This window comes from Myotis davidii, unplaced genomic scaffold (assembly GCF_000327345.1).
Source record: "Myotis davidii unplaced genomic scaffold, ASM32734v1 scaffold128, whole genome shotgun sequence".
NCBI lineage: Eukaryota > Metazoa > Chordata > Mammalia > Chiroptera > Vespertilionidae > Myotis > Myotis davidii.
The window spans coordinates 1,085,659-1,105,945 of NW_006299719.1; the positions used below are offsets into that span (position 1 = coordinate 1,085,659).

Here is a 20,287-nt window from a genome sequence, read left to right on the forward strand (position 1 = left end):
AGGAATGCTTTTCACCAATGTTCTGTAGGTTTTGAAAACCATTAAATGAGGGCTTAGTGACCGAGAATACAGTTCTTCACATACAAGGCTTAAAGTGTAATTGATACAAAGACCATCCCTCTGGGATTAAAGAGTTCTAATCATCTCCTGAGGCCTGCCCTTTCCTCCATGCTGCTCACAGTAATATTAAGCCTTTTGGAAAAGGAGTATGCTGTTCCCCACCCCATTTAGTAACCACAACTCCTTTCACCTTCACTGGGAGTAAAACAATCCAGACTACTCAACAAGCAGTCCAGATCTAGCACCTGGATAGAAAATAAATCTGTTTTGGGACTTTTTGGCAAATCAGTTTCCATGCAATTCATGTAAGTGATATACTGATGTCTCTTGTAAAATCTTCCCTCTAACGTACCCATGCATCGTCCTGACACCACCACTAATTGCAAGGATGTCTGTGAACAGCTGGACATAGACATCATCTCTTTGGCAAATGAGGAACCTGAGGCAGAAAGGAGTCAACAGTGACACACTAAGTACAGGAATAGAAATGAGAAAAATGATTTTCTCTTAGGAATTGAGAAGGTGCCATGGGATGAATTCTTCCTTTTCTTTGACTATTGGGGAAAAAAAGGGGGGACAACCTTCTCAATGCTAACTTTGAAAACATCATCTGCTGTTCTTTATAGTGAGAAGGACGATGGCTGAGTGGAATCCCTGAGGGAGCTAATTGGGCACAGGGAGGGAAAGCCGCCTCCCCACTCGGGGCTCCACACACCCTCTGCAAAACCAAGGCTTCTGCCACTTGACTTTTTTGCCTGGCATGACCTGTGGGATGTGCTTCTGAAGGGGCTTCCCTTCTGTGCCATTATATTCACCAACAAGTGACTGTTGAATAATTGAATGATTCGTGTTTAAATTGTACGCTTAAGTTTTGCTAATGAGTCCTAGGAAAAAGAATCACGGAGGAGAAGGATCCTGAATAATGAAATAACCCTGTGAACCCTCACATGTGTTTTTTAATACAAATTCTGTTCCAGATCTGCATCTACTTAATTAATTAATTCAGTGTCAAGACTGAATCCCTGATGCAACTTTGAACCAGGAAGGAATAAAGAGGTCTCCATGAAGGCAGCAATATAGGAAGAGAATTCCCTGGTCCTTCTTTATAAACATTCCAGTTTCCTACTAGATATTCATGACAGGAAGAAATTAGCCATCTGATATATTACAAGCAAAGTTTGTGGTAATACAATCAAAGGAGAGACAAGGCCCTAGAAATATTTAATTCAGTAAAGAAACTTGATCATCCAAGAATATTCTTTTAGAAGAATAAAGATGAAAAAACAATGACATTAATAGATAATGTATTTTCTCATTTACACCCAGTAAGGTAGATATTATTATTGACACCTTAGAAATTAGAAAACTGTTTCTTAAATAAATTGTCCAAGGTCACAGGAGCTGGTATTGGAACCTCCATGTCAATAATCCCTGCTCTCAGTCGGTTCATCCTGTGGCCTTCCACGAGGGTGGTAGCCCGCACCACACAGATGTCTAGAGCAGTCCACCCTACAATCTCAAGAGAAGATTAACAGTATTTGAAAAGCTGCTTCCTCTCAAGGCTGGTAGGAAGAAATTTGAACTAAAAAATATTAAGCAAGCCAAGAAAGTTTACAATTATCTGGATTTCTTTTTCTAGGCCAAATTCAAAGTATAGCTATTTGAAATTCAATCAATGGGGAAAGAAATATCAACCTATTAAGAATGTTCCTCATTTATTAGCTAGAAATCCTGGCCTTGGGTTCCTAGTCAGGTTGCAGTCAATTAAACTCCGGGACCTTAAGAACACAACGTAAATGAATCTCAGCAAGCAAGGGTTGAAAATGATGAACTGAGAAAAGCAGAGATAGCCACAAGGCAGCATTAATACCATTATTGAAAGGTTAGCCACTCGGGAAATTGGCAAGGTACCAAGAGGGGCACTCGTGGTGTCTCCCAAGAAATGAGAGCAGAGGAGAAATGAGGCCAAACAGAGAAAAGCTTTTGTTGACATTTTCAAAAGCTGACTTTATATAGGCCATTCCCCAAAGAATGGAAAATGGCAATGTAAGGAACCAGTAACCCCAGAAAATTGCAGGCCAGTAAGTTCTCCACCTGCCACAGGGAAGCAATGGAAAGGATTCAGAGGCTCAAGAAGGGCATCACTTCTACCAGTGTAAGCTCAGCCCTTGGGTGGGAGAAGGTGACACTCACAGGAAAAGCACTCCTGCGCCCTGGTTTTTGGGCCTCTCAGGGTGTAGCTGTGTCCTACTAAGGAAAGAGGTAGCAGAGTGAACTACAGCACCACAAAAAGCACTGGGACAGGAAATCCTGAGGCCAGGGTCCAGTGTGAAGCAGTGGAATTTTTATGTAAAATCAAAATTTTACAAAATTCTATAATATCCAGTTAATTCCGGATATTACAGAATTCCCATTTTTCACCAAACCCTGACTTTCTATGTTTTATTATACTCACACGTGCATTTGTTTTGCACACACACATAAACCTGTGCAGTGTTTCAAATGGCCATGATGGCTTAGAACCCACCCATAAAGTGTGAGATTCAGGAGTTTGTCTGACTGGGATGACTGAGGCAAATACTGTTTTTTTAATTTTTACTGATTAAGGTACTACATATGTGTCCTTATCCCCCCAGAGCCTCCCCCCCTCATCGCAAATACTCTTTTTTAAAATTCTTAATTTAATTTTTTCCATCACCATTTATCTCTCCTATACTCTTTCACCTTCACCACCTCCCTCCCAATCTTGCCTATGTACATGAATTTTCTCTTTTTTATCTTAATCCCTTCACCCCCAGCCCAGCCTACCCCCAGACAGCTGTCAGCTTATTCAGAGAAAGACAAGTATTATATCATTTCACTCATACGTGGAATCTAAGGAACAAACTGAACTAACAAGCAAAATACAGACAGACTCAATAGATAGAGAGGCAGATTCTAGTGGAAGTTACAGTGAGAGATAGCAGGTTTGACCAGGTTTGTGTGAGCAATATAATAGTGTGGGCAGAATAAATGAGTTTTCCTCTGATTTAAATATACCTGTTTTAGTTTAAAGGGAGTATGTGCCTAAGGGAATTTAACTTAATGAGGTGTTAAGTAAGAGCACTATTTTTAGAATTAGTGGATGTAGCCAAAATTAAATGAGATTTTCTAATGGAGGCAGCTGAAAGAGGAAGAACATTATACCTGGGCCTGGGAGTAAACTTTAGCTATTTCCATTGGACAAAGAGAGGAAGGCTCAGGACTAAAGGACTAGTATTGGAACAGAGGGGAAGGGACCTACTATTTTGGTTCAGGATGAGAACTTGAACCCAATAAAATGTGTTGAAAATGTTTGCAAATTCCCTCTGAACTATGAGAATCAGGTGAGAGGGCAGGAATAAATCTACATTGAGAGAAGATGAACATGAGTAAGATGGCAAAGTTCTATTTAAATAATGTCTAGTGCCCAGATGGTGTGGCTCAGTGGTTGAGTGTCAACTTATAAACAAGAGGTCACCATTTTTTTAAATATATTTTATTGATTTTTTTACAGAGAGGAAGGGAGAGGGATAGAGAGGTAGAAACATCGATGAGCAAGAAACATCGATCAGCTGCCTCCTGCATGCCCCAGAAACTAAATGACCATGTTTATCAAATATTTAGTCAGCAACAACTATGAGCCAAAGTGCTATAAAGAGTACAAAGAGCCTTAGCTGATTTGGCTCAGTGGATAGAGCATCGGCCTTTGGACTGAAAGGTTCCAGGTTTGTTTTCCAGTCAGGGCACATGCTCAGGTTGCAGGCTTGATCCCCAGTGTGGGGTGTGCAGGAGGCAGCTGATCAGGGATTCTCTCTCATCATCGATGTTTCGATCTCTCTCTCCCTCTACCTTCTTCTCTGAAATCAATAAAAAAATATTTTTAAAAAATAATAAATAAATAATATCTAGGAACTTGAAAGTTAATAGGGACTCTCTGCTTATCTGGAGATTCCAGGAGCTGTTGGAGCTCAGGGCAAGCAGCCCCAAAACATCCCACAATGTCATATTGATTATTTTGAATGAAAGCAGCCAGTGCAAGAAGAGTACTTGATCCTCCTTTGTCTCCTGAAAATAGAAACAGATCTCTCCTGTGAAAAGTGCCCCCTTGCTCAGGGCGTGGGGGCTAAGATAGACACCCTCAACACCAGAGTTAAGAAATTCAGGGCCAAAGGTTGTATATAAACAAACCTTTTTACTTCTTCACTAGTCATTACCCTAATCCCTCTTTCTGTTTAGAGTCCTTACTAAATGAGCATCCAAACCTAACTGTCTTTGACCTGTCAAATCCTCACCAATTTATTGTTTCTTTGTCTAAAAAGTATGAAAAGCTGCCTGCTTCAGCCATCTCTCTGAGCATCATTGATAATTGCCCATGTGCATACATTAAAATGGGTTTTCCTCTGTAAGTCATGTCAATATTATTGTTAGTCCAGTCTAAGAACTGAGAGCGGTAAATGGGGTGATTTCCCTCCGCAGCAGTTTTGGTGAACCAGGCAGGAGACTTCCCGGCAGGAAAACTGCTTTTCTCCCCGGAACTACCGCAGAGAAAGAGATCTGACAAGTGTCAGCAAAATGTAAGCCTTCTTACCGTGTCAGCCTCCACAGCCTCTGTCTGCAAGGCCCAGTGGAAACGAGTAATGGTGAGAGTCCCTTTGCTCTCTCGAAATTTAGATTAGCAGCAGAAAATGTTTGCAGAGCTAGTTGCTTAAGCTTAAGTGATTTTGGTGTAAACTTGGGATGAGTACTCTTGCTTTCTGTTGATTCCATTTCTCCCAGAAAAGATCACTGTTTTCTTAAGCCTTTTCTTAATGACCAATAAGACTCTTCGCTCTGGTCCCACCAGACAGAGGATGTACACACATCTGGCTGACAGTCAAATGGGCTGTGGTCCAATTTAGGGAATCGAAAACCCTATTCTGTTCAAAGGGAGGAAAAAGGACGGATTCCCGTGTTTTAGAATGGCTATTTGGAGACAGGGCCCCTCAGGTTTTTGTCTTAGTTTAAGTCTGGGAATGAACTGTCTGGACCTTGTGAAGGCTGCTTTTTGCTTTTTGTTTTTTGCACTGCCTTAGGGAATGCCTCTTGCACATAAAAGGGTTTACTGGTTTGAGTTGCTATTAAGGTTAATGGATGCTACTCATCAATGGCCAGATGGATCTATTGAGTTGGAAAAAGTTCTGAATTCATCAAAGGTTTTAGAGAGCTCTCAAACTGATATAACAGCTAGCCTGTGATTCCCTTAATAAGATGAAAAGACAGAAATTAGAACAAAAATCAGAATCCATTCAGACCCCTTCCTATTTGCCTTCAGACATCTGAAGATACTGTAACAAGAAAAATCAAGACAATGGAAGTATAATTGTCCCACAATAAAGAAGAAAATTTTAAAAAGGAGAAATTGGGCAAATAAAAATCTTCTCCATAAATACTATTAGTAACTATAAGATCTGTGTCTGTGTGTGCCCACATAAACGGTGGGGCAAAAATAGGTTTAGAGTTGTGAGTACGAAAAACACAGTTCATTTTATTATTAATAATTATTGTATTATTTTCCATACAAACAACTATAAACCTAATTTTTCCCTGCACTGTTTGTGTGGTATAGATATATGATAGTTTTCTACCTCTGGATGGTATTATCAAAATTAATTTGTAAAGAGCTCTATTTATTGGCTTAAAAATTAAGCACTTATATAAGTAGGGACCTATAAAAACTAGCTCCAATAAATTTCAGGCTCACATGATCTGTGAGAGTCTTCAATCTATGGCTGGTTTGGGTTTATTAGCTTCATTGAAACAGTCATGTCTTCAGAGTAATGCACAAATAATATAATGCTTTTATTCTACCTAGGTTTACTAAAAGTCAAATATGTTTATGCTATCTCTAATACAAAGTTTGGTAGGAAAAAAAGGTAACGTGGTGTAATAAAATTTTCATAAATTACCAAAACATAATTGTTGAAAATAAATAAATCAAATGAAGTAAGTGTTTTTAGGTATAATAATTATGCGTATAGTAAGTGTACTTAAATCAGCTTCCCAATGTTTTGGGTAGCTTGATACTTTAGAGCCGTGGTTCTCAACCTTCTGGCCCTTTAAATACAGATCCTCATGTTGTGACCCAACCATAAAATTATTTTCTTTGCTACTTCATAACTGTAATGTTGCCACTGTCAGGAATCGTAATGTAAGTATCTGATATGCAGGATGACCTTAGGCGACCCCTGTGAAAGGGTCGTTGGACGGCCAAAGGGGTAGCAACCCACAGGTTGAGAACTGCTGCTTTAGAGTTTTATTAAATTAATTGAATGATAAGAATTCATTAAACATCTAGATCATTTCCAAATAAGGGAAAATATTGAACATTAATATAAACATAGGTTTTGTCTATTTTCAGCTTCTAATTATAGAGAAACTAAAAGATTAGTTTGGATATATTAGTAAACCTGCTTTATGCTACACTGAGAAACTTTCCATGATAAATCTCACATTTCTAGAAATTATAAAAAGTATCATGTCTTTCAGTCCACAGAATGCTAACATAAAGGACAGTTCACAATGGCTTATTTATTAGTTTTCACTAGAAATTAACGTTTTCTAAGGATTAAAAATTATAATTAACATGTAATTAAAACTACTAGAAATGATAAAAGAAACAACTCTATGTGGAAGGAAAATAATATATATTTTTATAAAAGAAGGTCAGAGGAATGGAGATGCATTTTTGAGGGAAATATAAAAAGTAATTTTGTCCTAAAATGAAGCTGGCATTTCTTAATGGGTAGAGAACAAAGGACAAACTAAAATGGACATAGAAAAATTTGTAGAAGTTTTGTGAAAAAAGCATCTTGAGAAGGGAACTTTTATATGTTATCAAGCTGGATAAGAGTAAATTAATTTATTATAAGGGTTTTAAAAATAAGCTTTAATACCAATGGCATACTTATGCAAAACTAAAATGTAATTTCTTTTATCTGCTAAGAGGACAAAGCTTTCTTGGACTTTGCTCCACTTTTGATATGGATACTAAAAGGTTTTTCTTTACCTGTTAAAGCAGTCTTCTCAGAAAGCAAAGCTTTTATATTAGCAATTGTGCTTCACACTGTGTTCCTTGGATCTTAATATTGAAAGAGCTCAATTTTGCTTACAACTACTTAACTCTCTGTATTTGCCTGAGAAGTCTTTAATTGTCAACATGATTAAATGGGTAACTAAGTGATGTTTCACAATGACCGATGATCCTATTGGACTATTTAAAAACCTTTCATTATTTTCAGAAAACTTATCCTAATAAAATTCTAAATAAAGTCTTTCTGACCTCACCTATGTGCAATATTTTTGCAAGGTCCCTGGAACATTTTAAATAATTTTTTCTCTTTTTTAAAAAAGGACGATATTAAACTAATTATACTTACTTAGCATGTTAAATTTCATTGGGAGCATAGTCAAATAAGGAGTGATAAAGTTTCTTAACTTACATTGGATGGGTAAAAGTTATTAATATGAGTGTTCTAAAATTCATATGAAATTCCTAAAAACCTTATATAATGTTGTCAGTCATAATTCTAGTCACTATCTTAAAATAATGAATAGCAAGAACCTACAACCAAGATTACTACCCAGCAAAGCTCTCATTTAGAATTGAAGGTCAGATAAAGAGCTTCACAGATAAGGAAAAGCTAAAGGAGTTCATCACAACCAAACCAGTATTATATGAAATGCCGAAGGGCATTCTTTAAGAACAAGAGGAAGAAGAAGAAAAAAGGTAAAGATAAAAAATTATGAACAACAAAGTGACAACAAATACATATCTATCAACAAGTGAATCTAAAAATTAAATGAATAAAAAATTTGATGAACAGAATAAACTGGTGAATGTAATAGAATCAGGGGCATGGAAATGGAGCGGACTGACAATTTTCAGGGAAGGGAGAGTGGGCGGTTGTGGGAAGAGATTGGATAAAGATCTTATATGCATGTATGCAGTTCCTATGGATGCGGACAGTGGGGTGGTGAGGGCCTGGGGTGGGGTGGGAACTGGGTGGAGGGGAGCTATGGGGGAAAAAAAGAGGGACATCTGTAATAATCTGAACAATAAAGATTTAAAAAATGTGTGTTACAGAAATAACCAACTTTTCTTCTCAACTGCATTGTAATCGTATATTTAAATATGCCATTTTAAGTCCTGTGTCATTTACAGACAGCTATTGTTTTACTCTGATGCCTTTACAAATGTATTTCATCTTCAAAGAGGATCAAAGTATGCTCGAATATAGGTTTCTGATAACTTTCAGATCATACCATTGAACTAGATAAGCATTTACAGAATACTAAAGAAACAAAACTGAATTCGTAAATCTGCTAACAAAAGATAGCAACATAAATGAATACATGGGGGCTGCATTAACTGAGTATGATTTTAATTTCTATAATTTTTTATTTGAAATATTACTGGTTCTTCAATCTTTGTTTTCCAATTATAAGGAAACTTTTTTTCTCTCTTAAACTATCCATGACTTACAGAAATTTGTTAAATTATGCCTGTGTAAACAGAACTGACACATTTATCTCACGATATGATCCCTCCAAAATTCAAAGACCCTTAGTGAGCACTCTTATTTTCATGGCAATATAGTTATTCACGTAAGTTCACTAAGAATCTGTTCTTCTTGTAATAGGACTCAATTAGAAACTTGGTTATTCTTACCAAGGCTTTGACTGGAATATCATGTTTGTGAGAGACCTACAGAAAATCAGATGTGGTCAGACAGCAATAAGGAATTAAGGTTGACTTTATAGAATCAAATAAAACCCCTTGGAAATATAGGCCTGGTGCTTTGCTTACAGTGTTCCCAGCAACCTTATGGTGGAAGTGATGGCAGATGCAAGAAGCTCAGGATACTTTTGGAAACCTCAAGAAGACCTAAATCTAAAGGTATTAACAAATGAAGTCTCATGATAAATATTTTTCTTGGCTTCTTAGATTTGGAATACTATTAAAAGTTCAATCTGGAGATTCCTTATGAAAACTTCTAGCTAAGCAGATTTTAAAAAGCTTACATGATCAATTGCTATTCTTGTTGCATGTATATGAATAATCAGGCCAGGTTTATTGAAACTAGATTACTTTGCAAACAAATCAATCTTAATTTGGCTATCTTCAGTGAAAAAAATAGGGTGATTTTAGAGAGGAAAAAATATGTCTTAGTAGAAATTATAATACTGATTTTGATATCATATTCTAGTTCTATTAATTATCTTTGTGATTTTCCTCTTTATAAGATGGATTGGATCTTGAATTCTTCTACTAGTTTCCTCATATTTGGCTATAACTCTCCAAACTAATGTTTCTCCTACTCTCTGACCTGAATTCACTGAGAACTAAAACTGTTCCCTTTTCTGAAACCATGCAAACCAATGAATAACTTGAAATAAACTTCACGGCAACTGCCAGCATATATCATGTTTGGTCAATCTCCATGTCTGTTGATAAGTAACTCACTGGAAAAGTCTACCTGAGCTCCCAATGACATCATCAGAGGCATTTCAAACTACAAAAGATTCTACTTCTGGAAATTTCTTGACTGGCTGTCATCCAGAACAGACTGGATTTACAGCCTGCTCTGATGATTGACCATTGTCTATTTTTTTCTTCTGTAGAAATGCCACTTTTAAATACCTGATTCTTGTACCTTATAACACTAATTTTGGGAGTTCAACTGCATCACCACCTCCTAAAATAAATTTAACTGAACTGACCTATTATCAGGACTAAGATTTTGGTTCAATACGATAAAATAATCTACCAGCTCAACTTTTAATGTGTGAAACTTCCAGGGGAGTTTCAGAGGAAGGAACTGTCAGGAATAAAGATATACAGCCTCCCAAAACCTCACAATGGCATATTAATTATTTTGGATTAAAGTTACTTGAAAAACAGCAGGTATAAGAAGAGCATATTGACCTTCATTTCTCCTTGAAATGGAACACATAATACTCCCCTGTGAAACATGCTCTCCTTGCTTCAGTGGGGAGGGGGGGGTGACTAAAAAAGATGCCCTTATCACCAGAATTACAGAATTCAGGGCCAACAAGCCTGTAAAACAAAGCTTGTTTTAAAATACTCACAAATGTTGTATTTTAGATATAATGCCTGAAACCGCAAAAAAATAAAATAAAATACTCACAAAAGTATTATTTTCTATGTTTAAAAAGTATAAAAAGCTGCCTGCTTTAATAATTTCTGAGCATCATTTATGATCTCCTGTGTGCATGTTTTACATCTGTTTTCCTCCTATTAATCTGGTCTTGTGTCAATTTCGTTATTAGTCCAGCAATAAAAAAAAATCAATAGGGCTAAAGGAATTTCCCCGTCCCCAGCAAGGCTGAGGACAGACAGGTTGGCTTTAAATGGAGACTAAACATGTCAGAAATGGGAATGGAAATTCTGACTGAAAATCAACACTGGAGTGAAGCTCATAAGGAGGAGTAGGATAATTTGTAGAATTAAATGGTTGAGAAACTCTTCCTACTGAATATAGTGCAACAAGGTTCTTAAATAGAATAATAATAGTTTTCCTGTGTTCAATTTTTACTCAAAGAAAAATAGGGGCATGTGTATGTGTGTGTTGTTATTGACATGGAGCACATGAAACTGTGATGTATGTTTTTTACTTTATACAGCATATTTCTTAATATTATATCTTAATATAGTACAGTACATGTTTTTTACTCTTGGACCCTGCTTTGATTCAGGGACATATGTCCCTGCACTCTCAAAGATAGTCTCCTGTCTTTAACATAAATAATAAAAGTGAATCGTTACAAAATTAATCCATATATAATACATTTTATTAAATAGCTTTCACTACATTTGCCAATTATTGATATTAGTTTATAAATTGTGACACTTTGTTTAAAAACTAAATATATTTGGTATGCAACTAACATTATATTTGTGCAATCGATTCATGATAAGTTAGACCAGACTTTTCAGCTATTGTCTTTACCCAAACTCTAGTAGCTATTGTCATTAGTGTAAACAGGGTAAATGTAGCACAGAATAGTGGCTGCCCACCAAAACTCACTTCCTCCTCTTCTGGGCATGCAGATAGACTATTCCTCCTAGTACCCTTTGCAGTTAGTTTTGATCATATAACTGAGTTCTAGCCAATGATATGTGATTGAAAGTGATGAATGCTACTCGAATGCTTGGCTCATAAAACATTTCATGCACATCTCACATATTCTTGTCCCTTTTATGCTCACTTTAATGGAGATGATCCCCAAAGATACCCTGGAAGCCACATATTAAAAATGGATTCTGAATGACGTCATGGTTGGGGACCACCCAAACAACCTGTTTATTCATATAATCAATATACAAATTTCTATTGTTTTGGAAACATTACATATCTTGGAGTATCTATATTGCAGCAGGTAACCTATCCTAAGAAATCCAAATTTCATCTTAAATATTGTATAGCTTAATTTTTTTAATCATTACTCAAAATAGGAATGAAGTTGAAACAGATTGCAAGTAATTGCTTTTATACGTTGTTGTTTTTAATTTGGAAATAGAAAGTCAAATTATAATTGTGGACAAAAACATTTCAGAAGTATAAGCTCTGAGTTCTTAAGCCTTAGACACCCATTGCATACAACAAATTAATTTCTATTCATTCCAAATGGTAATAGTTATGTCTCATCCTTGAGAGAATTGATAAAATTGTTCTTCAACTCATTTTTCATTGAGCTTAATTCCCTCAGAACTCCAGAATGGTTGGAAGCATCATAAAAACATGGGAATGTGATTGCTTATATGTGCATTTGGTTTATAATAATCATATAAACATTCATATAAGTCTTTATATATATATTATGTATTAATTTATTATATATACTAGACGCCCGGTGCACAAAATTTATGCCCGGGGGGATCCCTCAGCCTGGCCTGCACCCTCTCCAATCTGGGCCCGCTGGCTCCTAACCGCCCACCCACCTGCTTGCATGAACGCCCCTAACCACTCTGCCTGCCTTACCTGATGCCCCTAATAGCTCCCCTGCCTGCTTGATGGGCCCTAACTGCTTCTACCTGTCTGCCTGATCACCCCTAACCTCTCTGCCTGCCTGCCTGATTGCCCCTAACTGCCCTCCCCTGCCAGCCTGGTCGCCCCTAACCACCTCTGCCTTGGCCCCTGCTACCGTGGCTTTGCCCAGAAGGATGTCTAGATGGATGTCTGGTCTAATTAGCATATTACCCTTTTATTAGTATAGATAGTTCTGTAATTTTCCAGAATTTTCCAGCCTTGAATATATATATGAACTGTGTTTACTATAATGGTCCAATATTAAAACTTTCATTCTTATTTTGGCTGCTTATGAAAATTCCATACTCCTGGAAACATTCTAGTATCAACCATGTGTTATAAAATAGCTCCAGAATGCCTTATGTATAGCACAATTCCCAGGTAAATGATTGGATCTTGGTTTCACTCTGTGCCATAGGTACCCTGGGTGTGTGAATTTCTTTTACATTCGTTATTGATTTAATGAATGAATGAGTGAATAAATGATTATACTGTACTAGGGCAATAATTCTCAAAGCATTTGAGATTACATTGTGACTTGATTCCACAATATTCCCATTCCATTCCGGCAGCATAGAAGGGTAAGGTTGTATGGCAAATGGTTAAGAGATGTAATCAGCATTAGACTAAAAGGCAGTTATCAATGCTGCCTGCATACTGGAATCACCTGGGCTGCTCTCTAAAACTATGATACCTGGGCCCCATTCCTGGAGATTCTGAATTAAGTAGCAAAAGAATTTTCTTAAAGTTCTCCCACAGATTCTACCGTGTGGCCAGAGTTGAGAACCACTGCACTAAAACAGTATTTCTTCCTCTTGTTTGATCATAAGAATTAGCTGGCATTTTGTTTAAAAGTATAGATTATCAGGCCCAGTTCAGGACATTCTCAATCCGTGCTTTCAAGTGAAGAGTCTTCGAATTTTTTTTTTTTAATGAGGGTCCCAGATTGAAGAATTTTGAGAAATACTTCATTGGGTTCTAAGCTGGAAAAAGTGCTATGGTCTGTCATTCTCAGCTGTATCCCCAGGCATAGCATAGACTCTGGCTCATATCAAGCATTCAGATATTTTAATTCATTAATACATTAATTAATTTACTTTTAAAGTGGAAATAATTTTAAAAATTGACAAAATTTAAAATGCCCCTGTGACGGATTTTATACTAGAAAATTACAGAAGTAGATTGTAGAGTTTTTCACAAGCTTCCATGGGTTTCTCTTTCAAGACTTACTGTAAGTATTATAATGCAATAAATTAATTGGCCTGCATTTGCTATTCAGAATTCTCTGCTAGATGGTATTTGCCAGTGAATGCTAAATGCTTTCTGTATAACTGCTTATTAGAAAAGTCACAAGTGAGAAGAATAGGTGAGAGTGGACTCTATGAGAACCGAGGCAAACAACTGTATTCAGAGTTAGATAATCAGAAAAACAATTAATCATTTGTTTAGTTGTACTTGATTGTTTTCTGAAATGCAGAACTTATATTTTGTATTCAATTGAAAGGCAAGTGCAAACTTCAACTTAAAAATAATTATTAAACTTTTACCAATAGTTTTTTTCATTGATATTTTCTGAAATCTTCATTAATTTAGTTAAATGTCATCTTCAAAATTAAAATTCTTTTAGCCCTTACCATCTTTGTCATTTTAAATTAGCTGTCATTTGTCATCAGTAAGTTGGCTATTTTTAAACTATCATTAATTATTTTCCTTTATAGTCACCCGAATAAGCTGACACTCAAAAGCCAACAGTGAGTCTTTCTCAGATCTAGACCTAGACCTCCAATTAATTAGTTGTGTTATATAAAAAATATCTATATGTATGAGAATATTGTAGAGTGTTTTTCCATTCTCAGCATATCAGAGAACAAGTGAGGCATTAATAGCAATAACAAATGGCATTTTTATGGTGCTTTACAGTTTACAAAATGCTTTCATATTCACATCCCATGGGAGTGCCCTGGTCACTGTGATGGAAGTGTTTCTATTCCATTGTTGACAGGGATGCTGTACTACAGACTTTATATAGGAAAAAAGATCATTCATTTGATCCATATGTATTTTGGTTTAATGTCAAACAATTTGCAAAATGTACTTTTTCAAGAAAACACAGACATTTGCTAGTATTAAGTAAAAATCTTTAAAGCCTTTAGCTGTAAACTATGCTTTGTAAGCTCCAATGCCACAAAATGAATGATTAAATTGGGCCAGGTGTAAGTGGGTAAGTTGGTAGGTAGTGGAGCTTACTACAAATTGGAACATACGTTCCTGCATACAGCTTTATGCATTTAAAAATATTTAAACATGATGGGCCAAAGAAAACATACCTGTGTGTCTCATATGCAGCCTCTGCTCCACAGTAACAGAACATGATATGTAAAAAAATAAACAAAGTAGGAACACAAGCACAAGGACATTATATAAAACATGGTTTTGTTGTAGGAGTTAAGCTTGTTAAGGACTGAACTACAAAGTGCAAGGTTGATAAACATGGCTGATGCTCCTTTAATATCACCGTCCTCCTTCGATCTTCCCATTCTGACTTGGTTTTGCTAACATTGTTGGGCCAGCATAACACAGTGTTAAGAACACTACAGTGATGTGACCTTGAGCTTTTTAGTCAGTTTCCTTACCAGTAAAACGAAGATAATAACTGTATTATAGACTTGTTGCAAGACTAAATGAGAACGTACATGAGAAGGGGTTAGCAGAGGTCCTTTCACAATTTAAGTGCTAAATACATGGTACGTATTATCCTCATTCTCACCATCATTGGAAAAAACACACTTACTCATCTCTTGAACAACTTCTTAGAATATACTAAAGATGAAAATTAACTTTCAGACCTGTATGGTGAGATGCTTGCCAGGAGAAAGGCAGAGTCCTTTCATCAAACATATCACCAACCACAAAATCAAAGATAAAAGTATCCTTTGTCTCTGGGCTGGTCAATATACTTGAATAGCCCTTTTCCTTTAGAACTATAAAAGGCATTGGGCAAGTTCATCAGGCTCTCTCTAGCACCAAGTAGGCCAGTGCTTCCTAAAATGACATTCATAGAAACTCTCCAAGAATTTGGTTCAGTTGAAAATGCATTGATGCATTGTTTGAATATCCTCTCTGAGATTAGGAGCACGCGATTTCTTCCTTGGAAATCCTGACATGCCCAGAGTGGTGGGGGAGAGAAAAATGTAAACAGGTCATTTCACTACAAATACAAACATGTGCCTGAGTTCCTCACGCTCTGATGGGCACCTTTCCCTCCTCCTCTTTCAGCGAGGCTTTCTAAGTATTGTAGGAATGCAAAGATTAGTATGCTGTAAAAGGACTCAGGACATGTACATGCCTATTCTCCAAAGTCTAGTTGTAGCTCTACCTCCTCCAGGAAGTTTTTCATTCTACTTTGATCTTTGACTTACTTGAAATCCTTTGAAAATTGCTGTTTAATCATTTTGGTCCTTTAGCATTTGCTACCTTAAGTAGCAATTAAATTGCTTCCTGGGCATATGTTCTATGTACCCAACCAGATTGTAGTAAGCCCTCTGAGGTGAAGAATTTATTTTCTTCTGGGCAATACTTTATCTGCATTGATCTGAAAAACTGTTTTAGTGTTGCCAGATTAAAGATTAATAAAAAATAATCCAAAAGTAGTAAATGCAATAGTTTGAGGCTTTCTTACATTGAAGACACCTATAAAACAATGTTTCATAAAATTTGAAGACTTTTTGATATAATTTAAGACTTCAGGTTAGATTAGAGACAGAAAAAAATTGGCAAATATAAACCTTTATCTGTTATTTAATAATGTTTTATTTTCACTTTTAATCAACATTACTTTTGGTCCTGCTTTATAACCTGGTGGTAACAACTTGTACTTCCTAACAGGGCAACAGAACACACATTAAATTGCCCCACAAGTGAAGAATTACAACTAGAAATAAAAGTATTTCATTTATTTTAATACCACTAATAAATGAAAATAAATTTCATTTATTTTATTTATTTTAATGCAAAAATGGTTGGGATTATAAGGTAATACTAAAACTCACAGGTTGCCAGTTTGCATTATGCTATTTTATTACCTTTTATTGTCTGTTTCCAAAGTATTGTTACTGAAATGCAAAGAAAAATATGTTTACGAACATAAATGTTTTTAAAAAATAGGTAAAGGAAAGAACTAATGTCTAATAGTGAAGAAATCAATTTTATTTGAAAACTAGTAAAACTATAAATAGAGTTCTCCATATGTTTACTTCCAAGAACTAAGATTCCACCATGCTCATATCTAATTTCTTTTATTTCTCCTATCTTTCAGATCTGTTTCTTCCTTTCATTTCTACTGCCACACGTGAAATTTTGCTTGTCATTACTTCTCATCTAGATTACTGTCACTACAGCTTCACTATTTTTTTTGACTTCCCCTTCAAGTTGATCTTTTACAAAGATGCTCAATTGATCTTTCCACCGTACGGTTTCAAATTTGTGATTCCTAGCTCAGACATTCTCAGTGCCTTCTTCTTGCTTACAGAAACAAAGTCAAATTGACCATAGGCTAGCAACTTCTGATTTCTGTGCTCTTGTTCCAATTTATTTTTCTGAAAATTTTCCCCATAGCCTGCCTCATGCATTACACAAGCTATATATATTTATACACTTCATCCACTAAAATGAAACTATATATTGTTCCTCTATATGCCTTTAAGCTTCTAATCGCTATTTCCTTTATGTCTTCCCTAAGCCTAAAACACTCCTCCAAATCCTATCCATCCTCCAGGGATGGCACCTCTTCCATGCAGTTGTTTCTAAAGTCCTCAGAGGTACTGAATATTCTTTCTGAAAGTGTATAGAAATTTTTCACTATCTCTTTTATAGAAGTTGTTATTTTATAACTAAAAATATATTTAAGCAAGTATCTTTCTCCTCTACCAAAGTATGAAAGCTCCGTGAGAATGGAATCTATGGCAGTTTCACTTTGCAAACTCTACTGTGCCAAGTATAAAGGCTCCAAACATAGCAGTTACCAAATACTTGTTGAAGAAATGACAAAGTGGAGTGCTTAATTTAATTACTTGATATTTAGTAGTTTTACAAAAGTCTACAAATGGGATCTATATGAACCTACTGATAATCATGAAATGAAAGTCATTGGTTTTGATATTCTGATATGTTTCATAAACTATATTAGTGGTTATCCAGCTATTCTCCACAGAATCTTTGGGATTCCACAGAAGCAGCCCAGGAATTTCTCTCCTTGGGAGGGAAAAATGTTAAGTAAACAATTATCTACCCTGAACTTTGCCTTCAAAACTGTTCCACGTTGTATACTGGCTTTCTTCTAAGGCACAGTTTAGAAAAGACTTTCACTGTTTAAAAAATTATCTTTGAAATCCCTTGATATTCCACCTCTAGAACGCTTTGATTCTGTATTTGTTTCAAGTTTCTATTCCACATGAAAACATCTTAATATAAAGACTAGGTAAATGAGCTGCTGTGGTTTAGTTGAATTTATAATTAGAGAAATACCAAAATAGTAGCACAAAAGCAGTGTTTCAGATAATTTTATATCAGGTCCTCCTATATATAGCACCTGACTCTGCTTGAAGCATGACATTCTATAACAGTGATCAATTTCAAACCTTAATCTGAATTTACTGACCTAAGAACTAGTTAGCTGGTGAATCTTACAGATATCACTACCTTGCTGGAAATTTTTAATGTATTCAAAAGATCCCTGAGAGGTTGTTATAAGCTTTCTATTTCTGTAAAACACAATGACACAATGATATTGCCCCGGCTTAAGGTAGTCTGTCCCCTTACCCGCAGAGCAGAAAACCCTGATCTGTAATAAATCTAAAATGTATCTTCACTGAAATACATTTTGGACTTCTAGTCAGTTATACAATTCTAAATTCATTATTCAGGGGGAAAAAAATACCTGTTCAAGTCACGATGGATAATTGGCTGTGTCAGGTTGTGAAGGTATTCCATACCTTTGGCAACATCTACTGCAATAACTAATTTAGACTGCAAATCAAGAATCCTAGAATTTAAAAATAACATTTAATGAGGATGAAATGGTCAAAGCCAATGCCATATCTTTCTAAAATAAATCAATGGTGTATGTGGTTTGTTCTTCTGTATAATTTCAGTCTGTTTTGCTCTATTACAGAATAAGCTAACAATTCAACAAATCTTTAAAAACAGCTTTTCTACATCAGATACTATTTAATTACAAATCAATTCAGATACCAAGCTCTTTTATTTAAAATATTCTACTTGATTTTATAACATTTATAATATTATACTAAATTTCTTTCTAGTATCATAAAAATGAAATCTACTATAATCACTGAGTAGAAACCACATTCTAATTATTATAAGCATAGATAGAGAAAGTGAATTCAAATTAGACTTGTGCAAGATCATTCTTTTTTAAAACTTTAAAAAAATAAACAACTGTAAATAATGACCCCTGGCAATTATTTTATCTGAGTTTACATACATCTACTTTACTGGTATGTCAAATTTAGCCTAATGGTTACAATCTTCAGCCACCAACTTAAATTCCTTGAATTTGTTATCTCCAACTGAATTCCATTTAAGAAAGTGCTGAAGTATTTATATTCTCTAGTTATTGGGTCCACATTATTAGCCATCTTTAAAACGCCACATTTCCTAGCACTCAGAGATTTCAGAAGGCACAGTCTTACACCAAGCAGAAAGCCTCTGAGGTGTTTGTTGCTGGGATAATTCCAATGACTTGTAAAATAATAACTCAGAACAAGAGCCCCATACCTCTTCTGTTCATGAAGGAGGGAGAATAGAGAACCCCCTGATATGTACTGAGTGACGATGGCAAACTGGCTGGGATCATTCAAACAAGCTCCCACAAACTGAATGACACAGGGATGATTGAGCCGGCAGAGAATGGACACTTCTCGGCAAAACATATCCACATCTGACTTGGAGCAGTAGGTGTTGGCGCGATACCTGGAGATGGTAGCGACAGGAAGTCCTCAGTTAACAGATGGATCAAAACAAGGGGCTCACCATTCACACGCTTCTCAAAGCTCACAGTTCCACTCAGATGTTTCATTTTCTCATTTGCTTGCTTACCGCTTTATTGCCACTATTTTATTTCTGCATCGTCCTTTATACACTTTCCCAAAAGAACCTAAAATTGTTTAAGAGAAATAAATAAAGACATTATCCTGAGCTCATTACACTAAAGCTGACTAGGAATTTCTTAGGTTACCTGAGCCGATAATCTCATGGAACTCAATTTCTGAGAGTTGAAGATGGAAATGTGAAGGTAATCCAGCCCTTAGGAGGAGAACATCTGCCTTCTCTGCAAACAGAAATTGTTTTATTTTTTAAGATAAAAAGCACACATGTGGGTGTGCACAAGTACATGTGGAAATATAAATTACAGAACCAAAGATATCATTCCTTAGTAACATTTACTTTTTCAGCTATCATTGACTACTAGGAGATATGAAAACCTTATTACAAATGATCCCTGCATTAAAAGGATGTTAGTTCTCTCTCTGTTACCCAACCTTTGTTAGCAGGGCCAAGAGTTTATTCCTGATCTGATCAACAACTAGCTTGTCTGCGTACCACGGCAATCCTGGAGCACAGTCCCTACCACATCATGATAAACAATCTTATCTGGTCAAGCCCTGCAACCCATCACAATAGGCTTAGCCGAAGACCCATAGACTAAATCTCAAAGGGCTACATACCAACTCGATATCAGGAAATAAGCACATGAATCATTCAGAGGAAACATCCAGAACCAAAAAATAATTTTAAAAACTTCAAGTTCTAGGTAGTTTAACTGTTTAACTAAGTTGGACCTCTATTTTTTTTTACATTGAATTAAAACTTTCAGCCGAAACCGGTTTGGCTCAGTGGATAGAGCGTCGGCCTGCGGACTGAAGGGTCCCGGGTTCGATTCCGGTCAAGGGCATGTACCTGGGTTGCGCGCACTTCCCCAGTGGGGGATATGCAGGAGGCAGCTGATCGATGTTTCTCTCTCATCGATGTTTCTAACTCTCTATCTCTATCTCTCTCCCTTCCTCTCTGTAAAAAATCAATAAAATATATTAAAAAAA

At 36.1% G+C, this 20,287-nt stretch overlaps 1 protein-coding gene across 1 annotated transcript in view; it reads right to left on the reverse strand.

Moving 5' to 3' along the window:
* LOC102764883 (serine/threonine-protein kinase TNNI3K) overlaps positions 1-20,287 on the reverse strand; it is a 294,194-nt gene that overhangs the window by 152,510 nt on the left and 121,397 nt on the right. Inside the window, exons 12-15 of the mRNA XM_006775922.2 lie at positions 19,426-19,518; positions 19,287-19,344; positions 18,966-19,160; positions 18,106-18,210 (exon numbers count right to left, since the gene is read on the reverse strand). Coding sequence (XP_006775985.1) covers positions 18,106-18,210; positions 18,966-19,160; positions 19,287-19,344; positions 19,426-19,518 — 451 coding nt within the window. The remainder of the gene's footprint in view (positions 1-18,105; positions 18,211-18,965; positions 19,161-19,286; positions 19,345-19,425; positions 19,519-20,287) is intronic.